The following is a 22,859-nucleotide window of genomic DNA, read 5'->3' on the forward strand; positions in this document are numbered from 1 at the left end:
CAGGACATCTCCCGAAGGCTCCATACATATATACTGGCCACGACGTTCGGTCGGTCTGGGCTGTAAGAGGGCGTGCCGGGACGCCAGGAGAAAACTGCTAGTTGTGTACGTCTAAGCTTCACCGGATTAAATCACTTCACGTTCAATCTTTATTTCGCCCTTGCCCGTCACCATTTCAACACCTTCGCTCTCCCCAGGCGACCGCGGCTTCGAATAACTCATCGTTTGCAAGCCCACAATGCTGTCCACGGGCGTCTTCCAACTCACCCTCGTCGCCCTTCTTCCGCTTGCCCTCTCGAGCCCAGTCCAACTATTTCAGCGGGATACAGCCGCAACAAATGTCCAGTGCACTGATAAAGCAGCGTGAGTTCAGCTCATGGTTATACAATCTAATATGTCAAGCACGCCGCGCAGATGCTAACGGGAAGCAAGCAATATCAACGAACACAACAAGAATGTAGCCCTGCTACAAATCTGCGGGGGCATCGCGGGATCAATCCAAAAGTGCGGTGGCAACCCGACCAGTACCACTGGCCAGTCCGGCGACGCCAAATTCACCCTCACTCCTACCGACAGTGGAGCTACTATAAACATCTCCAAGGGCAGATGGGAGCAGTGCATCAAATCAGCCGAGGCAATATGCACAAATGGATCAGCCTACACTGCTACTTGCCCGGGTGGCGCATCAACCGGAAACATTGACTTCCAGCTAACAAAACAATAACGAGTTCTTGTTCCTTGAGCCGGGGGTGATTTGAAGCCTTCAGTCCTAGCTATCTGTTCATTGCCATCGACGTATGTGTACATTATAATCTAGCATAATCTCATTATACATATTGACTAGTAGTACGATACGACGCTAGCCGCACTTGCAAAGATGAACTTATCATGGGCGAATCTTTGTAACAAAACTCCTTTCTATTCACACACTTAGCTTCTATAAAAGTATTTATACAGAACATCAATCGAGTCTGGGGGGAGGGGTTACTGTGAGGGACCATCCGTAGCATACACTCGAGCGGAGCTCGTAATGCTCTTCCCTGTTACTATGATTGACGGATCCGGGGGCTCTAACTCATACATGACCGCTCGACTATCGATCCGCCCGCTCCTTTAATACCTGTAGCACGGAACGATTTACATTATCCAACGGAAGGTTCTTCTACGTAGGCAACCCACGCTCGGTCGCCTTCGACATAAGATCGAGTATATAGCATTCCCGTCTCGTTGAAGCGCATGGCCGTCACGCGGAGGCTCTGTTCATCGATGCTGCCGGGCACTACACAGCCTTTATCTGCGTCGTCATAACAAGCCTTTGCGTCTAGTATGGTCGCATTTCCCCAGTCTGGGAAGACATGACGTGTGCCGTTCAAAAAAGTGCCAGCCTCGATGATCCTATTTGCGCAGAGCAGTGTGGATCATGTCAGTACTAGTTCTAAGCTAAAAAGTAGCCATCGTTCCGTAAATTTCACGAGGAGTCTTACCACTCTGCTGACGTGCCTGGAGATGGCCACGTCGGCCCGCGCCAGGTGGTGGGGGCTTCCTGGCCAAAAGAAAAGGTTTGGCTGGTGTTGACGTTGGTAAAGGTGACATTTCCATAATATCCTCCCTGTGACGTTGTGACAGATATTTGCAGGTGATCACCTTCTGACGTTGCCAGCTCAGATGGTGTCAGGCTGATTGGGTCGTTTGGGACCCTGCCACCGCAACAAGCAATGTTAGACAACGTAATTACAGGGTTATTATATTTAATGCGGGAATTACGGGGAATATACTGTCTCACCATTCATAAAAGCCGGTGTAGTCCGTAGTTCCGTTTTCCCATATCGACATAAAGACGCCAGCTTGCCACAGACCACGCACAGTATTCGCGGGCACTCCGGTCTCTTCGTCTCCGGACATGACAAAACCATCGAGCCCAATCCAAAAAGCTGCGGTGTATTGATCAACGCGCATCGTCGGATTCTTCGGTACGGAAAGCCGCGGCATCACCAGAGTGGCCTCAACTGTGTTGAAACCGGTCCATGTTGTCGCATTCGAAGACGAATTGTTCGGGGAAGTAGACGCAGACTCAGCAAGAGCGAGACGCACTGGCCCTGCCCAGGTCTCGTCGTAGAAGATTTCAATTGCAGAACTCGCTGGCAGCCACGCACAGAGGCTGGCTGAGAGGATCCAGCATATTTCCAAACCCTTCATCGTGATCTCGCCCTGTGGTCTTCGTTTGCAATGCGAGGGGTGTAAGGAGGAGAGAGCCAACGAAGGGTGACTGACAAAGTCAACACCGGGGCTTGCTCCTATTATAGTACTAGTTCTCCACAACCCGCCCGTGGTCTGCGAATACGAGATCCACCCCCTGTTCAATACGACCCCGGGGGCTTATATAAGCCTACTTGGTAGGGGATACATGTCTAGTTCACACGTACCTACTTCCACGAAAGTCGTGGGGCTTTGCGGACCGGAGCAGTACAACTGCTGAAAAGAGCACGTTCATGAAGAAATAGAAGGTTATTCAATTTTTTTTTTCTTTATACGTTATCCAAGTGTTTCCCCACCTCTTTGTACCCTCCTTTGCTCGTATATTCGTGTTCCTTCACATATGTCCACCAGATCATCGTACCACACATGGATGTCACGAAGACGATAAGGAGCGCGTATACTATAAGCGTATTCAATGTTGTGCCAAATCTGCTCCAACGTGGCACCTCCGAGAAGGATGATGCATCCAATATCCGACCCTCGGCATCCAACGCCACAACGCGAACCAGCGAATTGGCTGCAGTGGTTGGGAGAGGAATCAGCGTCTCAAACCCGTCCTTGAAAACCTGCGCGAGGACATGCACAGTTTGTGAATTGTCATTCTTGACTTCCAATTGCCACTTCGTCACTTCGGTCGCACCATTCCAGCTGACGTAGGCTGTCCCGCTGTCAAGAGCGAGGCTGGGTGGGTATCGTGGTCTACCGGTCCACTGGCCACGGAAAACGCGGTAAGAACTCACTGGACTAAAGTCGAAGAAGGCCTCGGCACCATAACGGGCGTCACACAGCACCTCTCCGTCGGCTGCGAATTCGGTGAAAGCACCTGAGCTCCCCCAGCCGACCATGAAGTTGCCGTTATCGAGGTGTTGAATGTTGCCCTGTGACTCTGATCTGATGTGGTGAGGATGGGTGTACGCCTTCCTCAGCTGGACGGTGCGGTTCGGGATGTCAAGATCGACCACGCGGCCACCGCTGTCCCCATCAGGGTCACCGAGTCGGTGATAGTGGTTGTCGAAGAAAGACAGCGTTCTGCCCTCTTCAATCCACCTCGCGAAGTGCTGCCATGAGAAGTCCAGCCCAGCACCATCTGAGAGGTCTTTGAAGTCGTTCACCTCTCCGCCGCCTAGAGTCCAGAGAACATCGCCACTCTGCCCATCGATGTAGCTGATGCCCCAGATGTTACGGGCAGAGATCAGGAAGTTGCCCTTGGAGTCCTTTTCAACGCTGTTCAGGTGGAAGTAGTCGAAGGCAGAGTCCTTGTCATCGCCGCAGCCAGCGAATCTGGCCCGAGGGTCGGTGACACAGTTGTCCTGAGGTTCCATCGTTGTGTTCGGCGCGAAGTGGTCAATTGACGACCACTCGAAGAGAAGCTCCCCAGTCTCCAAGTCAAGTTCTTGAAAGTAACAGTTCTCGAGCCATCCATGTTCTGGACCACCGACGCTGCGGAGGTCGTATGGGATAGGAATGGTCGTGATGATGACAGCTGTGTCATCGCTCGTGATCTGGAACTCGTGCATATCGGCATGGGGAAACCCGTGCGGTCGCACCCGATGCCTGATAGTATAAGACTGGTCCATCATATACCAGTATCCTTGGGTCTTGTTTCCATTGGGTCCGTCCATCTGAAAGGCGAGGAACCTCTCGCCACGATACATCTGAGGCCTCACATCATTCTGATCGATCTCGGACCCGGTCTGCCGCCATACCAGCTCGCCCCTGCTGTCCAGGATAACAGCACCCGGCTCGTCGACTTCATGGCCCCTCCAACCGAGGAATATGTTCTCCTGGCTGCATCGCGCGTCCCAACGGGGGAACTCAAACGAGGGCGTCCGGGCCTTTAAAGACACGAGCTTCTTTGATGGCGCAAGGCCACGGAGCCCAAGCCCATACCATGAGAGGTCACGGTGGAGATGGATGCGGCAAAGCACGTTTGTCCACAACGCCGAGAGGCCAAGCCCGAGGACGACCACCGCGGCGAGGAAGAATATCACCCGCGCAATGGTCGAATGATATAATCGGCGAGCCCTGTCTCGAATGGCGGCAGGCACACTGAGCGAGTCCTGCCATGTGCCAGCCAGCATGGCCGTCGAGGTGTAGGCTTGAGGCTTGGCCATCCCAGTCACTGTGGCGGGACGAGGGTTTGAAGAAACATGGAGTTTGCAACTTCTCGGTGGATAAGGGCAAGAGGGAGGACAGAAGGGAGACGCGTAATTAATCGAATTCCCTGCCTCGCTCCTTCCATGCACGAGATCCGCCCGTCGACCCACCACATCGTCTGCCAATGTGGGTTTGCAGGTGGCCAAGAACACGGCAGGAAAACATGGCTTAGCAGACTCGTGCTCACCGGGCAGCGCGGCTCTGTTAGTGAACTGTTGGTGTCCCCAGTGTCCCCACCCACCACCACCAAAAGGGGTGTGACATACCCACAACGGCTCGAAAAGGGGCTCTTCAGGCTGGACTGCTCATTTGCACGCATTGCTTCGAGAGAGTGGGAGAGGAAGAACGGGTTCCACGCCCGGAAGAAACCATTGACTACTAAATACCTAGGTATGTACTACTGTGGTAGGAGGAGTATGTGTCACTATTTCCAAGATGTGTGAGCTCGATGTCTGACGTCGAAATCTTGCGGGGCAACATGGAAGTGCGTACACAGTATGTGTCGCTGCTCTTCACGGGCTCACTCAAGAAGTACGGTCTGACGTCCCGGTCGGGCTCTCCGATGCACCCCACATCAGAGATCCCTCCTTGCCCGAATCGACGTCTATGCATTTCCCGTGCACACTGCCGCTCCACGACTCGCTCGCGAGGAACAAAATGCTCCTTGCAACGTCTTCCGTCGGCACAGGCCGAGCCAACGCCGTTGTGGCCTGGCACTCCGCCCACCATTCATTGGTACCCGGCCCCTTCGTCTCTTCGCGGAAACGATCCGTGTCGACAGGGCCAGGCGCAACGGCGTTCACCCTGGCGCGTGGAAACACTCGCGGTGCATCGGCCCGGAGCGACTGCAGGAGCCCGTACTGCACGGCAGATTTGGCTGCCGCATATGCGGCACAGGTGCGGACGCCAAAGTGGCCTGCTTCACTCCCCACCAGGATCAACGCCGTGTTCCTCAGCTTGACCTCAGGTTTCTGCGCCAGGTGATCACGGATGCCACGAAGCCACAGCTGAGATGTTAACATCGTGCCTCCGACGTTGATTTTTAGCACACGCGACCACGTATCAGGACTTGCATCCATGATCGAATCCGTCTGCGGGAGGACGGACAGGTCAAGGGATGCCAACGCCACACAGACCTCGACTGTTCCAAAGATGGACGTCGCCTTGGCCCATGCTGTGGTCAAAGACGTTGAATCGGAGATGTCGGCCTTGAGCGCAAGGAGCTGACGGCCGTCTCGCTCGAGACCGGGATACGCTGGAGGGGCCTGGTCTGGGACGTAGCTGATGTCGAGGCTTGATACGTTGGCGCCGGCGGACAGGAAGGCGCCAACAACTGCTGATCCGATGAGACCAGCCCCGCCTGTGACCAGAACATGCGTCCCTTCCAGCTTGAGCCCCAGGTCGAATGATGACTCTGCCGGCATGATGTTCATGTTGCCCGTGCCGGAGATCCCTGTTCGGGAGACAAGTATAAGATGAAGTGCGGGGGCGGGCATGCTGGATAAGGATCCCTACTACCAGGGCCCTCAGGTAATGACTAATAAGTGTCGGATCAGGTACACTTTGGGCCATCCTCCCACAGTACAAGGAAAGATGGTATCCGCCTGTTCCAATTGATACTGCAAAACTACATAGATATTGTGTTGTTGGATATCTTGATTTTAGGGGCCCATTCAACAGACTTTGAGCTCGAGTGGATGGATTCTTTCCAAACACTCCGAGTACACTTTTCCGAACAGCTAATAAGGTATTTATTAAGTATGTTTGTGCCTAAGATCGTCGGCACGACTTATGAAGTAGTCCTCATGTCAGCGGGGGATATTCACGGCGTACCTATTAGAGTCAAAAAGGCGTATCCCCGCAGGTGGGATACCTACGGAGTAGATAGACGCCACATGCCCAGGTGCTAGTACATTACTGTGTCAATAAGTTCAACCAAATACTCTTACAGGGCTGTTCTCCATTAGTTAATAACACCATTGCATCTTGGAAATTGCATACTTCCCGACCACTTGCACCTGCAGCTTTGGTAGCATCAGCCTAGTCCCGTGCAATAGGGTAGGGTATTCAAGAAGTCCCTTTCACGACTTTCCGCAGTGGAGAATGAGAATGCTTGTACGGTTTATTATTATAAGTTATACCACTTTTAGTCTTTCTGCGTACGGGCACCAGCAATCATTTCTTGAGAGCACAAAGTTGGGGAACCTGGCATCTGCATCAGACTTGATTGTCGATCGCTGGAGATTGCCCCGTCAGGGTACTGAAGTACGCTTGCGATAATTCTTTTCCTCATGCCACCGGGACCCTCGTTGCCTCGTTCCCCTCGCTGAATGCCATCTTCCCCAAAATCTTGGCAAACCCCACAAGCCCGGGGCTCAGTCTAATCGGCCCTTTCCTAAAATGCGAGTTGAAGAGATCACGTCACAGCGGATAGACCGCACGTGCGCGCCGGGTCGGGCGAATCAGGTCGAATCTCTTGAGTTCATCCCGGCAGCACCGTCACCGGAGGCAAGCCATCTTGACGACGTCGATGCCGGAAATAATGGATCGCTCTGGTACTGTAGCATCTGTTTACTTAGGTACGAACGCCGAGCAGATGCAACCTGTCAATTCCAAGTTCAATTCCTGCTGTCGTGTTCGGCACTGGGCTGTCCTAAAATGGTGCGGGAAGCACTCGAGCGGGTCGATATTTATTTCCAGCTCGGGACCTTGGATAATTCAAAAATACACCTCAACCCGTTTTCACTTTGCTCATGCCTTCGGGTCTGTCACTCCTCCCGGGCGATTGCTACAACTTGCCAAGCATCCGCCGTGCCCCGACTTTCTAGGCTTGCCGAAGCGACCGGTCTCTTTTCACCATGAGGAGACTCCGCCCCTTGGTCGGAAGCATACTGCTTGCCTCTGCTTTGTTTACGGGAGTTGCGGCACGTAAATCCAATATTGTCTTCATCTTCACTGACGACCAAGACTATCATCACGGCTCCCTGGACTACATGCCGGCCCTGCAGAAGCACCTTGCCGCCGAGGGGACAAGCTTCACAAATCACTACGCCACCATCGCCATATGCTGTCCAAGTCGGGTCTCTCTCATGCGCGGCCAAGCCGCGCATAACACCAACAACACAGCTGTCAATGGACCGGGGTCAGCAACACTGGATCATGTTTCTACTACGTGCATTCATGAATGTCCGCTAACAAACACCCAAACAGCGGCGGCTATGGCAAGTTCACCGCCGCAGGCGAAGATGACGACTATCTTCCGCACTGGCTGGTGCGAGCTGGATATCAAGCCGAGTGTAAGTGGCTCCCGAATCTGTGATAATGTCTGCATTCCTTGCTCGGTCTTGAAGGCTGATTAGAACCGTGATTGGTCGTAGACGTTGGGAAGCTCTACAACGGGAATTCGCTGTTGAATTACTCACCGGCACCCAAAGGATGGAGCCATATCGATGTGCTGGTAAGCCCAAATCCAGTCTTTCACTTCCAAGATGGTATATATTCTGACGTTGGATCAAGCTCGATCCTTATATCAATGTGCATAACAGCGTGGTCATGTCACAGAACGGCCAGACGCCCGTGTTTTACGAGGGCTGGCAACAAAGTGACGTCGTGCGTGTCAAAGCCCTGTCCCGGCTAGAGCATCTGGTCGAGCAAGAGGACCCTTTCTTCCTCATGATAGCTCCAACCGCGCCTCACGTCGAGAACCTGACAGCCCCCCCGACACCACCATCGCGCTACAGCAACAAATTTGCCAACTTGACAATACCTCACCGCCCAAACTTCAATCCACCTGACGAGATGCACAAGAATAGGCCGAGTTGGTGGGCTGGACTTCCACGTCTTAACGAGACCCAGCTAAACGAAACGCAGCGCCTGTACCAACGGCGCCTGGAGGCGCTCCAAGGCGTGGACGACATTATTGAGGACGTGGTCAACCTGCTGGAAAGTCGAGGTGAATTAGACAACACATATGTCATATTCTCGACCGACCAGGGCTACCACCTAGGCACTCACCGCGATGTGGGCAAATCCTCTCCGTACATCGAGGACGCCAACATCCCCCTGGTAGTGCGGGGGCCGGGCATTAAGCAAGGCCGGGTTTCTCGCATTCCCAGCACCGTCACCGACTTTGCCCCCACTTTCCTCGACATTGCTGGCCTAGCCGGCGAAGATCGCCCGTCGTTCCTCGATGGCACTAGCATGCTCCAAGCTTGGGAGAACCCCGATGATCTGTCCATCGGAAAGGCTCAGGAGGCCATCAATGTTGAGTTCTGGGGACGAGCGTTCACTGAGATCCCCACCTGGACGGGCGGTGACACTCGAACCGGTATGTACTGGAACAATACCTACAAGACGATGCGTATCGTCAACGAGGACTACGCATGGGTCTACTCGCGCTGGTGCACCGGCGACACGGAGCTGTACGACTCTCTCAACGACCCGTACGAAATGACGAACCTCGCAGGTTCGGCTGATCCGGAACTTGTGCGCCTCATGTCACGCCTCAACGCCCTTCTGATGGTTATGAAGTCGTGCGAGACTGATGTATGCCGCGATCCCTGGAGTGTCATTCAGCCCCCACGCCCATGGTTGTCAGGGAACGCCACCACCGTGAGCAGCCTTGCCCAGGCGTTGGATCCCGCATACGACGAGTTCTTCGCCAGCATACCCGCAGTAACCATTGCGGAGTGCATGCACTACCAGTTTGCCGCTAATGAGGTCCCCTACTACCCGGCTGAGGCTCAATACGGTCTGGGCCTGAAGCATCGCAACGAGCCAGAATACTACGAGTACCCAGATGTTCAGCCATTGAAAAGGGTGCCTTATGTACCCGGTGGTGGGTGGGAACAACGACACGCCACGATTGAGCAGCTCTTGTCTGATTCTAGGACCCTAACAGCCGAAGAGCTGCAGCAGGATTGGGATCATACTACTTGCAATGAGAGATACGCGTGCACTTCTGTAGGTCTGGGCGTGATACCTCATTGATTCACTAACAATGACACGTGCCTCAGCGGTGGGGTGTATGAAACCTGGGCAGGTCAGCCTCAACATAGCTGAAATCCAAACACATCTGATCGTATAGCAAGTGCATCGCCCTATACATGCTGGAACCTGTAAAGACGCATATCATCCTTTTAGCACTGCACGTGGCCTAGGTACTGGATGCAAGGCATTGTTCACAAAATCTTTGAAAGCACTGACAGGTCCGGTCCCGTCGCGGCGTGAGAGACCGTCAACCGGCAGACTCACTGGCGTTGGCCTGTGGCACTGATTAGCCTACACTCGGCGGAATTGTATACACACTAGGTATCTGGCTGCTTCTCAGTGGTTGCACCTTAGACATATAAATTCTACTACAACTAGACCCCATCACTGTCTTTTTTTTTCTTGTACAACAGCATCAATAAAGGCTGTCCTCTCCAAAAAGCACCAAATACTTGCTCTCTATTATTGCCCCCCATGCTTTTACACTTATGGTCACTTGCCATGATGGCGCTTGGCATGAACATGGAAGTTTCAAGGGCACACGTCGTCCATCCACCTTTGACAATGTCCAATATCGCTGGCTTGGACGACACAGAGGTAGCTGGCCTCAACATCACCGAATCCGGACTTCACGCAAGGGACTCGGTACCTCACGACGTTCCAGACTTCCCCCACTGCACTTTTAAGGGAAAAGACAGCCTTTTCTTCATGGTGTTCTCCAAGGACTTCGGCAGGCACGACGAAACATCAAAGGCCGGCTGTGGTTCTGACATGCTGCACCACCTCCGACAAGGTACGTCAGGGCATCATCGCACGATCTCTAGAGCTTCTACCACAACTGTTTTTTTACCTGCCGATTCCCGTGCCCCCAACATGCGTGTCTAATAAGGATGAATGAGCAGATTGTAGTAGCTTGATTGTGAACTGGAAATGTATCGAGACGCCTAAAGGCGAACACTCGAGTTTCATGGAGTTCAAGGTACCTATCCAAACCCGACACGATGGCCCGGAGTGTGTGGAGAGGTCACACCGCAGTGCCTCGGGTTCTCAGAGGCAGCAGGTGCTACATTGTTGCCCGCGAGGAGACCTCGACTGCCGCAAACGCAACTGCGAAGAGTACCAGAAGACTCATCCCAATTTGAAGTGTTGATACGGTGTGGCCTCGCACTGAAAACGAGCACGCATGGCGAATGGGACTGGATCTGTGGAAGCTCCAAACTTTAGAAGGCGCTGTCGCCTTGAGTCGACAAAAGGCCTCGGAATATACCAACAATACACAAATTCGACTCGTAGAATCGAGTCTTCCTGTCAAGAGGCAGTCCTATTGCGTATTGTGATCCGATTTGCGGGTGATAACAGCCAGCGGTGAGTTAATCTGCGTTTCAATTCCAAATTATCCAGAACCCCTGCGGTCGCCACCATGCCTTTTCACCTGCACGCAAAGAGGCGAACGATTGAGGTAACTAATTTGTTCTTATTCCACACGAATCCTGACGGCGTACAATCCCTTAACAAAGTGGTGAGTGGTTTGGTTCGTAGTCCGTATACAACCCGAAGGCATACAGCACCTGGGCCGCTTCACACAGTCAAGTGGTAAACACTCAAAGACCCAGCCTCTTGAAAAATAACCAACAAACCAGTAAGCACTGCCGGAGGTACAGCGTGGTAACCTGAAGTTAGTGGATGTAAGAAGCCGTTTCAAGTCCAGTTGCAGTAGGATCGGTTCCAAGGAATCTCCATCACCTATACTCTGTTCTGATCTACCCCGTAGCCGCAAGATTCCTCTTTACGTGGCAGGTCAGAGCAGATATGGCCCATTCCTGCAACGACAGCATCGAAGCGAACCGGTTTGCAGTCATGCTGCAACGACCCCCAAACTCAACGAGGCCGCAGCTCCAGCACCAGGGGGGCAAAAAGGGTCGGATATCAATCAAGTTCAAGAGCCCCGCGAGACCCAATCCATTAAACACAGTGGGTATTATTCGACCGCATAGAACTGACGCGGCCAGATATTCATGGCAGTCTTGACACCGTCCCCGACAGGAAGACCAGCATGCACCGTCTTCTCGTGGCCCCTCCCGTCAGCGTGTAGGTTCACCCAGAAGAGCGCGTTGCCCCTAATCGGCCTAAAAGCCAGCCCGCCGCTCTCGTGCTCCCTCCAGATCGGGTCATCCCGATCCCATCGCCTCGGCCCGTGAGGTGGCCGACTGCCGTCGCCCGCCGCGCCGTCCATGTCGGCGGGTGGCCCGACTTGTGGGAAATATGTCTCCCCGTCAGTGCAGTTGTCCTGCAGGATGGCGAAGAAGCTGGCGACCCTGTTGAACTTTCTGTTTGACCCGTCGTATGCCCACTGCGGCGTGTCGTACCAGTCATGGTGGATGTTGAACTTTTGCCCAGCGGTATAGCGCACGAGTTGTGGGGGCCCCATCTCGTCCACGCCTTCTCGCATCAGTTCCCCCATGAACCGAGAGGCTCGGCTGAGAACACACTGCACGGCAGGGTCCCCCAGGGGTAGGCCTGCCGTGCTCGAAGTTCGTTCGTCAGAGCCCACCCTGCGGCCGTTCTTGGTTACCGTAGAGGGGTTGAAGAGGGGCTCAGCGGTGTCAAGGAGTGATTCAATCTCGGCAGGCCGCAGGAAGGAATGGATGTAGACCAGTAGCGGGTCGAGGGAAACGATTTGCGTACGATAAGCTCCCGGCTCGCAGACAAACGTGGCTTCTTGGACTGAGGGGCACATGGCAGTTATGAATGGGACGGGAATCTTGCAAAGAGGAAGGCTATAGGCGGGACCAAAAGACCACTGGCAGAGGTATGAAAACATACTGAGGCTGGAGAAATAAGCTAATACGCAGGCGACAAGCACAACCCCGAAGCCTCGACTGGCAAGGCTCGTAGGAGACCTCGGGGAAGCGGGAGGTGACGAAGGGGCTCCAGCCATGCCGGCCATGGGGCTGCGCACGAGGATGAAGTGTGTCTCAAAGGTTGTGACTGGGAGACGGAGTCAGGTGATACACGAGCATCTAGTTGGGCATGAGGCATCATCTGAGGTCGGCGATGCATATTCACGAATGGGACAGGGTGGGACTGGGCATGTGGGCTAACTATAATGCACGAACGCGCAGGTCGTCAAGTCAGCAAAACTGAATATGGCACGCCGGAGCAGCTAGAGCTGGCTCTAAGGTTGCTGTCCATGGCAACTGTTCAAGTTGGGGGAGCTCCAGGGCTGTTTATTAGCCATCTCGAGGTATGGGTGGTGGGACGGTGACGGCGGGTCCGTGGAGCCATGTCTGGCCATGGTGCACAAAGGGGATAAGAGGGTGAACCTCGCTGATCAGGCCAATCAGGTCGAAACGACTTGGAAGCGAAACCGAATCTGGAAATATTTCGGATCGTAACGTGCGGGGATGGGGGAATGGTGTTGTGTTGACTGTCACACTGACAACGGGGTACCGGTAAAGCGTAATGCTAGTGCGAGGCGGTGGTTAGCGACAATGTCGTTCCACCAGTGACTGGTAAGCTGGAATCCTGAGTCGTGAAGGCCGGCCGCGGGCCAGTAACCCCGAAGACGAATACTGTCAACTTTGGAATGCAGCGAATATCATGGCCTACATTGAAAGTCTACTACGTCTAGTAAATTAAGGAAACCATTCTGTGAGAAGACGGAATTCGGGTTGAACCCATCTCTTGCCTGTAGCATCTCGCTTCTCAGTCCCCAAAGCACTGACCGGGACAGACGCCAGTGGATAGATGAACCACCTGGGCAAGGGCTAAAAAGGTGGGTTGTAAATGTTGACACCACCACGCAGGTAGTACGACCAAGCTGTCATACCCATCTAGTCTCGTAGACTCGTCTAGCCAGCACTTGAGGCCGTGTGGGGAGGGGGACCTGTTTTTGGGTGACTTTTTTGTAAGCAAGTTGTTGTTACTTGGCCGTCGGTCACGCAACGTACACTCTGCCCGCATATGATAAATCCAGTTGTACCACCCAACCATGTCTACTCAAGTCTGTACAACCTGACCTGCCATTCTATATATAATGTTACTGTTAGGCATGAAGAAATAAACTTATTCATACCGGGCTGTAGACTATCAGCCAGCTCGAGCAGGGAGGCCAGCCACCAGCTTCAAAGGCACCTGAACGAGACGCAGACACGCAAGTACTTTGGATTCCGCGCCATCTATGCCATGGTTTCGCCTGCATAGAAGCGAATAACACATTGCATTTGTACGGAAACCACCCTGGGCATGAACCTAGCGCAGCTTATGTCTCAGACAACTATTTGCCCCAGGGATGATGACGTCATCCCACACCTGGACGGGACTATTGTAGCCGTATGTTACGCTGTAGCCTATCTACCAAATCTACCCATGAGCAATGGAAGATGGAGGTAAATGTTATCCAGGCCTAGAGGCTTTGTGGTTCCGAGGACTAGTAGTGTGTGCCTCACAGGCCTGGAGTTGGTGCTAATGGGAGGCCGTTGTGTGCTCCGAGTCCATCTGAGCACATGAGTCTTGATCTGCTTCTGCGTCTAAAGTTGGGAGTGGCGCAGGGGGAGTGCAACACACGTCGGTGATGTCTTGTAACCCGTGGACTGCAATACTTTACATCCAAGCCCCGTCCAGGCCATCATCAGCTGCCCGGGCACGAGTGCGGTCCTTCCTCGGCAGGTGCACAAAATTCAGAACCAAGTGCGGTCTGCGACGACGAGTGGTCCGTCTGACTTGAACCCTAGCGAGGCAGAATCAAGCACCAGCAGGAGTTGCGTTAATGAGACTCCCGGGCCTTCATAGCTTGAGTTGGCCGGGTACAAATGTAGCCCAGCATTGATAAACTGCAGGTGTACCACAGCATAATTTTCATGCTCCGTACTTCCAGACATGCAACGACATGTCAGGCAAGACTTCAGGATCAGATTAGAGGACACACGGGGGCTCGGAGGATCATGAAATGAAACCCATGCCGAAGCTGGCACAATCACACCCTGAAGGTTTCGGGATCCAACTTTTTTCTTTGGCCCACGGAGATCGGAAGACGGCATCAAAGCCTCGGGGCAATTGGGCAGCCACGAGGGGACGACGTGGAGGCCCTGGAATGGGTCCCCAAGTTGGCCAAGTTGGGGTCGACTGCCAGTCTGTCGGAGAGAGGACCCCGGGAGGCCGGTTTGGCCGGGGTCGTCGCCACGGCGGGAGGGGGGTTTCTCCAGACTTTTGAGCCCCGGCCCCGGCGGGTGTGGGACCCTGCACTTGTGCCCTGCATGCATTTGCACCCTGCCCTATTGCTGTGGGAGGAGCAACGGGATTTGTCTGTATATACTTGGTAGTACTAGTAGTTGTACATACTTCAGCATACACAGCACACATCCAGATGTCAGCATAGACAGGCGCCCTGCCTGACCTCGTCCCGCCGTGCTCCTTTGAATACCACGCAATCAATAGGATGCATGGATCCGGTGGCTTGGGCATTCATTGGGAGATCCCAGTGCAGTCCTTTGCCGAGAGTGTGCCCAAGTGGACGGGGCCCCCGTGAGCGGAGCAGCGGAGGAACGGAGCCACGGAGAGGCGGAGGAGGCGGTCTGAGAAAGGCCCTCAGGCCCAATTGCAAAAGGTGTTTTGACCCTGGCCGAGGCTGCATGGTCGAGCAAGGTACAAGGGTGAAGGTGTTGCGGGTGGTCACCAGTTGACCCTGGGGCACTTGCAGTCTCTCGGTGGATCTATATTGCGGTTTGGGGATTGTGTATATTACTGGAAAACGCTGGCAGCGCGGACGGGGCGGGTTCGTGTCTTCAGACAGGCAATTTCAGACATCGGAAAGCTGGTGCATGATGGAATGAAATGGTTAATCTACACAGTACCAATCCTGGAAAATCAATCAGTCCATAGGCACCTGGGCAAGGAAATGAGGCCGCCTGTCAGGCAGACATCATGTGACTGGCAGATTCGGATGAGAAAGAGGCTGCATGGCTGGCAGTATTGGCAATAGATGGGCAAGAAGCAATGCATGTAGGCGCCTGGATATACAGACACACACACAATCATCAATACTGCACCAGAGCTGTATGGTAAAGCACCCTGCTGTGGAATTACCTATCTGGGTAGATTCTGTTTACTTACAAGTCAACTCTTGCATCTCGTCTTTTTGTCAAGGTGGGCTGTCGTGGTCCGTGCAGAATGACGCTCTTGGCTACGTCATCGGGCCGGCCCCCACCCCGTATCCTCGCACCCATGCCCCTACCTGGGTACCCTCGCTCAGTCACTCTACCCCCGTCCACCCCGCCTAGGTGCGTGCCCAGAGCCCCGGCCGGCCAGCCAGCCAGCCCAGCCAGCCCAGCCCAGCTTGAGCCCTCACTGAGTGGATCCCTCGCCGGAACCGCACCAAGGGCAGCGGCGCATCAGCACATGTGCACTCACTCCAACAAGGATTGATGCGACCCCAGAGCAGTCCCAAAAATCCAAAAATCCAGAAACCCCCCCCCCCAAAGAAAACAGACTGGCTGACAGACTGGCAGGGAAGGATGCCGGCGACGAGACCGCGTGCAGTATGCGATACTGCATCATGCCCAGTATTGACTAACCTTGAGAAAAAAGGCCCAAAGGAAATAGGAAGAAAGAAAGAAAGAAAGAAGAAAAAAAGAGCTCAAGCCTGGGACGCCAAAAAACGGCGACAGCAAATGACAGACAAGGCCCAGCCCGAGTCCACTTTTCGCAACCGTCCAGCGTTTCGCCGTCTCGACCCGACCTCTTGTCTGCGTCGCCCGAGCAGCCCGAATGAAGGAACCCGCCTCCCACTGGCCAGCCCTGCAGCTGATGCTGTGGCTGGCCGACTGACTGACTGACTACGGATGCAGTAGACACCATTGATATACCTGGGTATGCCTGGCATGTCTACAAATGTCTGCATCTAACTTCAAGAAACAGTTCCATTCTCATTTCACTCCCACGTCGATCCCTCAACTTACGACTGCTGCCGACCCGACCAACCCGCGACAGGACGACAGGAAGACAGACAGACAGACAAGCACCCCGCCGGTGCATACGCTCCGACACGACTTGAAGAACCGGCGGCTCACCAGTCTTGGTTTGGCAGCACGGCATCGTCAACGCCAGCGCCAACGCCAGCACCAGCGCCACCACAACACCCGTGCGGCATCGTACCGCATTAGAGCAGCTAGAGCAGCAGCCAGGACAGCCAGCTAGACAGCCAGACAGGACAGGACAATGGCTTAGGACCAGCTCGAGCTGCCCGAACTGCCCGAGCAAGCGCGGCCCCATCCGGGCTAGGCTAGAACAGACAGGCTGGGCTGGGCTGCTACTGATCGACAGGCAGCTGGCAGAGCAAGGTGTGGTTCATCAGCCTCCCCAAGGATGCCCCAAACCGGGCCAATCGTCCGACGCCATCCGACCCCCAGCTTCGATTGGGACTGCTGCTGTGATGCCCCGGCACTCGTCGTCAGACGGGGCCGTCACAGCAGCAGTGGGGAGACAAGACGTAGGGTAGGTAGCACGGGGGTGGGGTGTGCAGTCAGCCAGATAACAGAACACCGTGACAGGCTCAGCTCCAGGTAATACGCATATCCACACACGCACATACACACATACACACATACACGCATACACACAAACGTAAATTGTCAGTGGGAGCCGGGGAGCCGGGGAGACGGGCGGCCGAGGCATTGGAGCAAGACAAGAAGGGGGGACAAGGAGAATATATCCGGCACCCCAGCCTGGCCCAGCCCAGCACCAGGAAATGATGCCCGTCTGACGCTGGCAGGCTGGTGACGATGCCATGGTCCAGAATGTCCTGGTCCAGCCCAGCCCAGCCCGGCTGCCCGGCCAGCTCCAGAGCTGTGATGCAATGCGTCAATTGGCCCGCCGTGCGTGCATCCATGGATCTGTCAGTTCCGAGGGACGGGGATTAAAACCACATACAGGCTGACATGTCCTGCCAGTCGGCCTGTGCCGTTGATGTTGTCTTGTCAAGAGGCGTACGTAGAGAAGTGAGACGTAGTGGAGACGTAGAGACGAGACCAGCCTTCGTCATAGCTGGGCTTGCTCGCCTGCTCGCCCGCCAGTGTCGCCACCCAACCACCACCACCACCACCCTAAGCCTTACCTTAACTTAGCTGCCAGGTACCGGCCTGACCTTGCACCCTGCGACCCGCAGCTGCAATTGCACCTACCTGGACCTGCTGCACCTGGGGCTGCCTGGCCAGCCTGGCATGCCTGGCAACCTGGGTGCTGCTTGGGTGGTGATTTGGGCTGTTGGGGCCTGCCCGCTTGCGACACTGTAATCTGCTAGACCCTGCTTTTTTGCCTGCCAGCCCAGCCCAGCCAGGCCCCAAACCTGCCCACCAAGCCTGCCCACCAAGCCTGTCCATCCAGCCATCTACCTCACCTGTCTCCCTGACGTAGTAGTCCACGGTACCTTTTGTGCTGTGTGTGTACTCCGTACCTACCTTGAACTGACTGACTACCTGACTGACCACCCCCCTCCTGGCCACTTACCTCATACCTCTTGATGCTGCCGAAAACGTGGTCCTCAACCCTTGCAGCTCTTCCTGCCTGCTCTCTTTCCTCTCTCTCTTGCCTTGTCTTGCCTGCCTGCCTCTTTTTCTTGTCTCTCGGCCTCTGCCCCATGTACTGTCGTGGTCTTTCTTTGCCTTGCACTCGATCGCCTTGGCCGTGACTTTTTTCCTTCTCCCTCCCATCTCTGCCTTCGAGTTTCTCTCGGTCAGTCAGTCAGTCAGCCCGTCAGTCACAGGATCGATACCCCTCCACGGCCCCGAAATCGCCCTTTTCATCACCATCCTCTCGAATCCTATCCTCTCATCTCCCACACCCACGCTGCAGCATCATCATCAACAACGTCGTTACTCTGCAGCCCGTCCACGGCCAGTGCACGACCCAGTTTTCCCGGTCAAACTTCCTCGGATAGACAGACAGACAGAGCACCACCAGAAGTCATATAGACTACTACCAAGGCTACCTACCTGCCTTGCCTACTTATCTATACCCTATACCCCCCCCTTACCCTTTCCCCTCCCCCCCTCCAGGTGTACATCTGCATCTATTCCCGCCCTCGTCCTCGTCGCCAGTGACGTCTCTCCCCTAGCCTGTCTTGCTACAAATTGTGTCGCCTGTCGCCTGTCGCCTGTTGCCAGCCGCCCATCACCGACCATCCTCCCTATCAACCTTTGCTTTGGCCTCGTGGACCCTGCGGCTCAACAACAAGGTCGAGACTGCAAATATACCTGGAACCTGGAACGACTGGCAACCCCTCGTCGTCACCAAATCCACCCCACCACCCAGGCCTCCAGGGCTAATAAGCCCCTGCTGCAACAGCAAGCAGTCAACGTCACCACTAGACTGAGACTTGGATCGGCCGTCAGAAGCTGCATCCGACACGACACCGAATAATAACCCAGGCTTGTGCCTCGCTCCCGCCTTCCGCCTCCCTTGCGACATTCCTCGCCCTCCATCTTTACTTGTTCCAGGCATTCTCCAGACTACCACCCTACGGCCTGCTCACCTGATCGTCTGACCTTGAACCCTGACCTGCCTGGCTGGCTGGCCTGCATTGGAGAAACAAAGCACGAGCGCAGTTACTCGCAACCACCACCACCACCTCAGATCCGATCCGCCGATTTCTAAGCAAACCCCCCACGGTTGCAGCCATCCAGCCCGTCCGTCCGCCAACACCGGGCCCGGACCAGGCACTCTGTGTCGTTAGTTCCGATTTGCATCCTGCTTTTGCAGTTCATCAACCCCTGGAAATTAATCCCGTTCGGTAAGCATGAACTTTATTCTTCTGCCATTTGCAGCGTGGGGGAACAGCCTGTCTGGTCTGTCTGGTCTGTCTGGTCTGTCTGGTCTGTCTGGTCTGTCTGCCCGGCTGTCTGGCTGTCTCTACAACGTTGGCGTTGCATATCTGGGGGGGACAGCCTGTGTATGAGATTATATGTTTCTCTGTGTGTGTGTATGAGAGAGAGTGACCAGAGAGAGAGAAAGAGAGAAAGAGAGTGTTGTTTGTGTGTGCTGCTTGTGTGTGCTTGCAACCCCCGATCTGGACTGATCCGATCTCGTCTGCCATCTAGAGCCCTTCCGAGACGGGGTTACATCATCGGTCAACATGTCGACAATACAGCAACTCAAGAACTTTATCCGCCATGGTATGTTATGCTCCTTCCTCTCATTCCTCGGCACTGCACTGCACTGCACTGCCCTGCCCTGCCTTGCCCTATGTGCAGCTGCTGCTTTTGTCCCACCGACATCAACCTCCTACTTCTCTCCCATCACAACCCCTCCCACCAATGGACCCAACACCAAGCAAGACCAACACCCCCCGATCGCGTCATCTTCAGCCCGCAGTCACTTTCAAAAACACCAGCGTCGCTCTCTTGTTGTCACCTCGACAAATGACCCAGACCCACCCGCTGATCCCCTCCCGCAGGCAAGCAAGCTCGGACGTCAAACGCCGACGAGGCCCAGAGGAAAAACGACCCGTCGCCGCCTCAATCCCAGCCTCTGCCAGTCCCCAACAAGGCCATGCCCCAGTCAGAACCCGGTTTCGGCGCCATGGCCCCCGGCCACGCCCAGCCAGTCCCCGACGCCTACTCAACCGCCCCCGGCGATGAGACACACCGCGCCGCCCGCGCAGACGGCGTCGCCGCTGCCCACGAGCAGGAGAAGCAGGCCCTGCACCAGGGCGCCGGCGGCAAGGGCAAGCGCATCGACGACGTGGCCAAGCTGGTCGCCGAGGAGAACGCCAGCCGCAGCAAGTTCCCCAGATACTCGGGCCTGGAGCGCTGGGAGCTGCTCGAGAAGATGGGCGACGGCGCCTTCAGCAATGTCTACCGCGCCAGGGACCTCGAGGGTGACGCCGGCGAGGTCGCCATCAAGGTCGTGCGGAAATACGAGATGAACAGCATGCAGGTAAGATGACGCCTCGCGTTGCGCGGTTGGCAGGACACCCTGCCTGTTTCCTCTGTGCACATCCCCTCCCCTCTCTCCCTTTTCCTCTCCGTGATTTGATATGCCATGCCATACCATGCCATCCATGAATTTCTCCCCCTTGATGTTGTTGTTCCTTTGGCCAACGCGGGGGATCTTAGGGAAACAAACACCTCCATCCGGACTTCAAACCAAAGGCTCCAAAAGCCGCAGAGGTGCGAGAAGCTTTCTACTATTTTCTTTCTCCTCTCCGTTCACCATCCATCTATTTATCTCTCTCTCTCTCGGATGCGCGCATCTCGTTCAATGCACGGCGCCTCTAAACGGCTTCTTGCCCACACGAGTGTGTTGCGGACCATTGACAACCGTCTGGTGAACTTTCTTGCCAGACGGGTAAAAAGACAATACACAGCAGCAGCAGCAGCAGCAGCAGCAGCAGCAGCAGCAGCAGCAGCCAGCACACCGCAGTCACGCGTTTACGAGCAGTCACACTGACAAACGGCCGCAGAGAGCAAACATCCTGAAAGAGGTGCAGATCATGCGCCAGCTCGAGCACCCCAACATCATCAACCTCATAGACTTCTCCGAATCGAAACAGTACTACTACATCATCCTCGAGCTGGCACCGGGGGGCGAGCTCTTCCACCAGATCGTGCGGCTCACCTACTTCAGCGAGGACCTGTCCAGGCACGTTATTGTCCAGGTCGCCAAGGCATTGGAGTACCTCCACGAGGTCAGAGGCGTGGTCCACCGGTCAGTAACTAAAAAAAAAACATTTTTCCTTAATTCTTTTAGCCCCAACTTTTTCTTTGTCTCACTGTCATCTCCCCTGCCGGCTCATGTCATCGTCATGGATGCGTTTGCGGTGTCGACCCTCGCCCTGCGTGGTGTTGATGTCATTGATGCGCACGCGTCAATTCCAGCCCGTGAGACCCCCGTGAGACCACTGACGTCATCTCGCCGTTTTCAACCCGAGCCACCTTCAACACTTCACTACGTGCACCTGACGCAGCCGCGCAGCACTAGCGCGTGCTGGCCTGGACTGGTCTGGAACACTGATGAGCGAGCTAAGGAGCTGTTGTTTGTTTGCTGACGCCTGGCCGACCAAATAGTGACATCAAGCCCGAGAACATCCTCTTCAGCCCGATCCCCTTCATCCCATCCAAGCACCCGAAACCAAAACAGCCCGGCGATGAGGACAAGGTCGACGAGGGTGAGTTTGTCAGGGGTGTCGGTGCCGGCGGCATCGGCCAGATCAAGATCGCCGACTTTGGCCTGTCCAAGATCGTCTGGGACAACCAGACCATGACGCCCTGTGGCACCGTCGGCTACACGGCCCCCGAGATCGTCAAGGATGAGAGGTACTCCAAGTCCGTCGACATGTGGGCCCTGGGCTGTGTTCTCTACACACTGCTGTGCGGCTTCCCGCCTTTCTACGACGAGAGCATAGAGGTTCTTACCGAGAAGGTGGCGAAGGGCCAGTACACATTCCTCTCGCCGTGGTGGGACGACATTTCGTCGTCTGCCAAGGACCTGATCACCCACCTGTTGACCGTTGACCCCGAGAAGCGATATACCATCACGGAGTTCCTCGCACACCCCTGGATCAGGCAGAGCGAGACGCCCGGCATCCAGAAGAAACCCCAGGTCACCTCGGACGGCCAGCTGCGTGCCTTTGACGCCTCCAAGTTCAAGGACGGCGACAAGCGCTACGACTTCCGCTCGCCCGGCGCTGTCAACCTCCGCGAGGTCTTTGACGTCACATATGCCGTGCACCGGCAAGAGGAGGAGAACAACCGCCGGAAGCAGATAGGCGCCAAGGCTGCCGGTGTGTCGCGCCTGGCCGGGCTCAACGAGTCTGACGAGGACGACGACATGCCCGACGTCGACGACACGGCCAATGCACCACCACCCAATGCCGGCCAGGGCACCCAGGCCCTTGAGCAGAGCATGCGCAACGCCCAGATAAGCGCGAGCGAGCAGCGCGGCAGGGAGCGTGAGAGACGGGCGCCGGATCAAAAGGGCTACGGACAACACTCGGCAGCCGTGACCGCCGCAGCGAGGCAGCAGGTCAAGGACCGCAACCGACAGAAGGGCGCGTTTGAGCTGAGCCTCGACGGTGCCACCCTGCTCGGCCGGCGGGGGAGGAAACAGCCTGCTGCCCAGGCGGCCTAGGGTGCTACCCGGGGGCAGAGCAGCTCCTACTCCGACCAGTCGACGGCGCAGAGGCATCCGGTGCCGGAACCTGCGAACCAAGCTGGAGGGGAAGCTGGTGGAGACGAGCAGGCGCGGGAGGGAGCAGGAGGACAGGCAGAGAAGTGACGCGGTTGTCTGTTCTGGTTGTCCGTTTTGAGGATATACCCTTGAGCCAGTGGTTTATTACACGTGTTAAGGTACATGCATGGCCTATTCGGCTGGGGTGTGACGCTCGCGGGGGCGATAGCGGTCGACGTCGGCCTCTCGGTCGGTCGGTCCGGCTTGGCTACCCATGCTGGTGCACAATGAGCGTT

At 55.4% G+C, this 22,859-nt stretch overlaps 7 protein-coding genes across 7 annotated transcripts; 3 read left to right on the forward strand and 4 right to left on the reverse strand.

The window, feature by feature from the left end:
• Positions 1–238: 238 nt before the first annotated feature.
• On the forward strand, positions 239–724 carry KVR01_012838 (uncharacterized protein; the record flags this gene model as incomplete). The annotated part of the gene is made up of 2 exons (XM_044786184.1): positions 239–363; positions 433–724. 2 exons carry the CDS (start codon positions 239–241, stop codon positions 722–724), a joined length of 417 nt encoding a protein of 138 aa, XP_044638309.1.
• A 158-nt stretch (positions 725–882) lies between these two features.
• On the reverse strand, positions 883–2,245 carry KVR01_012796 (uncharacterized protein). Its single transcript, XM_044785497.1, has 3 exons — positions 1,784–2,245; positions 1,485–1,697; positions 883–1,395 (listed from the first exon to the last, which is right to left on the reverse strand). The coding sequence occupies exons 1-3, from the start codon at positions 2,194–2,196 to the stop codon at positions 1,143–1,145; spliced, it is 879 nt and encodes a 292-aa protein (XP_044638267.1). The 5' UTR covers positions 2,197–2,245; the 3' UTR covers positions 883–1,142.
• Positions 2,246–2,525: 280 nt separating this feature from the next.
• Positions 2,526–4,708, reverse strand: KVR01_012843 (uncharacterized protein; the record flags this gene model as incomplete). The annotated part of the gene is made up of 1 exon (XM_044787891.1): positions 2,526–4,708. The coding sequence occupies exon 1, from the start codon at positions 4,368–4,370 to the stop codon at positions 2,526–2,528; it is 1,845 nt and encodes a 614-aa protein (XP_044638314.1). The 5' UTR covers positions 4,371–4,708.
• A 129-nt stretch (positions 4,709–4,837) lies between these two features.
• KVR01_012827 (uncharacterized protein) lies at positions 4,838–5,853 on the reverse strand. The gene has a single exon (XM_044794698.1). The coding sequence runs from the start codon at positions 5,844–5,846 to the stop codon at positions 4,938–4,940; it is 909 nt and encodes a 302-aa protein (XP_044638298.1). The 5' UTR covers positions 5,847–5,853; the 3' UTR covers positions 4,838–4,937.
• A 1,418-nt stretch (positions 5,854–7,271) lies between these two features.
• Positions 7,272–9,402, forward strand: KVR01_012702 (uncharacterized protein; the record flags this gene model as incomplete). The annotated part of the gene is made up of 3 exons (XM_044789927.1): positions 7,272–7,555; positions 7,624–7,684; positions 7,930–9,402. The coding sequence occupies 3 exons, from the start codon at positions 7,272–7,274 to the stop codon at positions 9,400–9,402; spliced, it is 1,818 nt and encodes a 605-aa protein (XP_044638173.1).
• Positions 9,403–11,380: 1,978 nt separating this feature from the next.
• KVR01_012717 (uncharacterized protein) lies at positions 11,381–12,340 on the reverse strand (the record flags this gene model as incomplete). The annotated part of the gene is made up of 1 exon (XM_044782120.1): positions 11,381–12,340. The coding sequence occupies one exon, from the start codon at positions 12,338–12,340 to the stop codon at positions 11,381–11,383; it is 960 nt and encodes a 319-aa protein (XP_044638188.1).
• Positions 12,341–17,185: 4,845 nt separating this feature from the next.
• Positions 17,186–22,524, forward strand: KVR01_012692 (uncharacterized protein; the record flags this gene model as incomplete). Its single annotated transcript, XM_044794131.1, has 8 exons — positions 17,186–17,273; positions 18,135–18,315; positions 18,453–18,783; positions 19,156–19,186; positions 19,494–19,568; positions 19,850–20,331; positions 20,858–21,102; positions 21,462–22,524. 8 exons carry the CDS (start codon positions 17,186–17,188, stop codon positions 22,522–22,524), a joined length of 2,496 nt encoding a protein of 831 aa, XP_044638163.1.
• Between the last annotated feature and the right edge of the window lie 335 nt (positions 22,525–22,859).

The sequence above is a fragment of the Diaporthe batatas genome (genome assembly GCF_019321695.1).
Source record: "Diaporthe batatas strain CRI 302-4 chromosome Unknown Contig00021, whole genome shotgun sequence".
NCBI classification, from domain to species: domain Eukaryota; kingdom Fungi; phylum Ascomycota; class Sordariomycetes; order Diaporthales; family Diaporthaceae; genus Diaporthe; species Diaporthe batatas.